Below are 2,694 nucleotides of genomic sequence, written 5' to 3' on the forward strand. Positions count from 1 at the left end.
ATACAATAATAAACAAAGTATGGTAAAAAGAACAATATTACCTAACAATGTGTTGTGATTAATTAGACAAAAGTTAATTAACGGATACTATGTAACAAGATAATATTGTGTAGCTGTTCTCTGTTAGAAATGAAACTTTTGGTAGTATCATAATAGTTTTATTTGAGTTTGATTTTAGCCTAATGACCACTTACCGGCCCAATTCTGTTTTCTTTTTTAAATCGGATGTGCACACACATGGCTACGTAAACTGGATTAGTCATATTGTTATAGAGATGAGTATTCGGAAAACACAAGAAAATCTACCAGTACTTGTTGCCTTTTCTATCCCTTGTCTATTTATGTCTGTCTTATGAGTTATACATAAAATTATAACGATACTGCTACTTAAAATAACTTACTTTCAAATATTTCTACTTCACAGAGTGTGAGAGTTTTGTCTCCTTGGTTGGGATTTTCTACACTAATATATACATATCTACCATTAAACTGTATATTTTGTTGTTGATTACAACTGTTTATATTGTAGATATTTTGTGTTGTTGTACTAGTATCTTTATAACAAACTGTAGATTGTTGATATCCATCTATATTACATCTACCATTAGAACTTAATCTTAGCTCAAAACCGTGTAATCTGAATTGATCTGAAATTTGATACAGTGTTCAAAGATAACTCCAACCAACACCCTTTTTACATCTCTGATGGAAGAGAATCGCAATTCGAATTCAAACTTGTATGGTCGATACTGGAAAATGATCACAATCATCAGCACGATGACTGACCCCCCTTTTCACCTTTTCACAATCTTCTGAAAAACGTGGATAATGACGACAAACGTCTTGATCTTCATTATTGTAATCAAAACTGTGACAGTGAAATGGAGGTTTTCAAAATGTTATAATGTTTGTGAACAATTGCAGCAACAAAAAAGAGAATACTATGACGGAGAATAAAATCCCAGAAATTGGCGTCTCTCTATCACCCATAGCTAAAAAAATGTCATCGTTGTTTTCCATTTTATCAGCTTCATATGGAAGAATGATTAATCAAAATATAGGGATCTCACTTGAATTTCTGTTGTAGATTTTTATGTTTTGAAAGTTAACATCTTTCTGTAAATCAACACACCACCAATTAATAACATCATTTTTAGTATGAGTACAAGATCCCTGATTAAAATCACTGTTAGTATTACCATCTACAGCTAACGATGAGTAACTAGTAGAATAATTAGAACTCTGGGTGGTGTTTCTTCTCAATGCAACATTTTCTTCACCTTAAATATACATATAGTGTGTACAAATAATCTCAGATTGAAGATAATGTATAAAAGTAATCATTTGTTTAATGCTATAAAGACACTACAACTAAATTAAAAGTTTCAAGAATTCGAGAAATGAAAATTGGAAATATGGATCCTGCCACTTTTTTTTCATTCGGTTGCGATTTTGCGCGCCTTCCCATGGAAAATAAAAGCATGGGAAACATACTTCTCACAAAAATGAATGAATCCTGGAACTATATTATATTAATGAAGTGAAAAGTCATTAGAGAAGATCAAGTATCGTTGCTGATGAAAACTTATAGTGCTTTTATTTTTCCGTCGGCACGTATACGAGCGCAACCAATCGTTTCAGAACTACAGACTCTTGTCACAAAGTTATGATTTAAAAGAAATTAGAACTTTATCGACAGTGGGAACTCACAAGGATGGACCGACGGAATGCTTCGCACTTCAGAATCACCCCAAAGAAGACTCAATAATAAGAAATATAGAATTATTAACAATATTTACTTAGCCGGCAACAACACATACATATTATACAAATCAAACAACAAACATAAGAATATACACAACCACCCCCTAATTTCAGTTCATGATCATCCTCTTCAGCTATCTTGCGATTACTACACCGCTAATAACAGTTCGCTCGTGATTTGTCCCCCTACCATAAGTATAATTACATTACGATCTCAATTGGTAGTTAATCAACTGGCACATCCGTAAACAATATTAAACGTAACAGTTATCAATATAGATTAAAGGCTACACATAACACAATAACCACACATACAGGTATGCAGATTACACCCTAAAAAAAGTCTACGGTCGTGTCTCCATAATTCGTTACTAGTATGTCAGGTAGACACAGAAATGCCTTGTGCATTTCCAACACCATTAGATGAATACTAACTTTATATAATTGTCAGCCAGACTATTAGTACCATTTTATAAGTTACCATATTCTAATTAATTATCGACCATTTTCATTATGTCATCCAAGACTATAGTCGAAGTTACAAAAAGTAGAGCTGAGGAAACTAATGGATTTCTATCAAGACATCTACGACTACGATGAAACGCTGAACGACCAGACTAACGACAAAACTCTGATTGAGCCAGAATGAGTCACGAAACTAAATACTTCAAGTCTTATATACCCTGTATTACCAATTCACGTGCTAAGCCGCTTTGAAACTATTAAACTTACACGTCAATACATTTTAGATTAACCTAAATTAATCACAATAGATATACATTGTGATAATCTAAGCTATATAAACTACAAAACAAACTTTAAAGATACAGTCTCCCTTAAAGAGAGGTTACACCAAAAATCTATCACGACTTTGTGACAGGAAGATAGCATTAATTTACTTGGAATATCATGTCAGAGACAATCAATATA

General features: G+C 32.7%; 1 protein-coding gene across 1 annotated transcript in view; it reads right to left on the reverse strand.

Moving 5' to 3' along the window:
* LOTGIDRAFT_166398 (hypothetical protein) overlaps nucleotides 1–263 on the reverse strand; it is a gene marked incomplete at both ends in the record, with an annotated part of 5,544 nt that extends 5,281 nt beyond the window's left edge. The window contains one exon of the mRNA XM_009063466.1: nucleotides 195–263. Coding sequence (XP_009061714.1) covers nucleotides 195–263 — 69 coding nt within the window. The remainder of the gene's footprint in view (nucleotides 1–194) is intronic.
* Between the last annotated feature and the right edge of the window lie 2,431 nt (nucleotides 264–2,694).

This window comes from Lottia gigantea (assembly GCF_000327385.1).
Source record: "Lottia gigantea unplaced genomic scaffold LOTGIsca_58, whole genome shotgun sequence".
In the NCBI taxonomy this organism is placed as follows: Eukaryota; Metazoa; Mollusca; class Gastropoda; family Lottiidae; genus Lottia; species Lottia gigantea.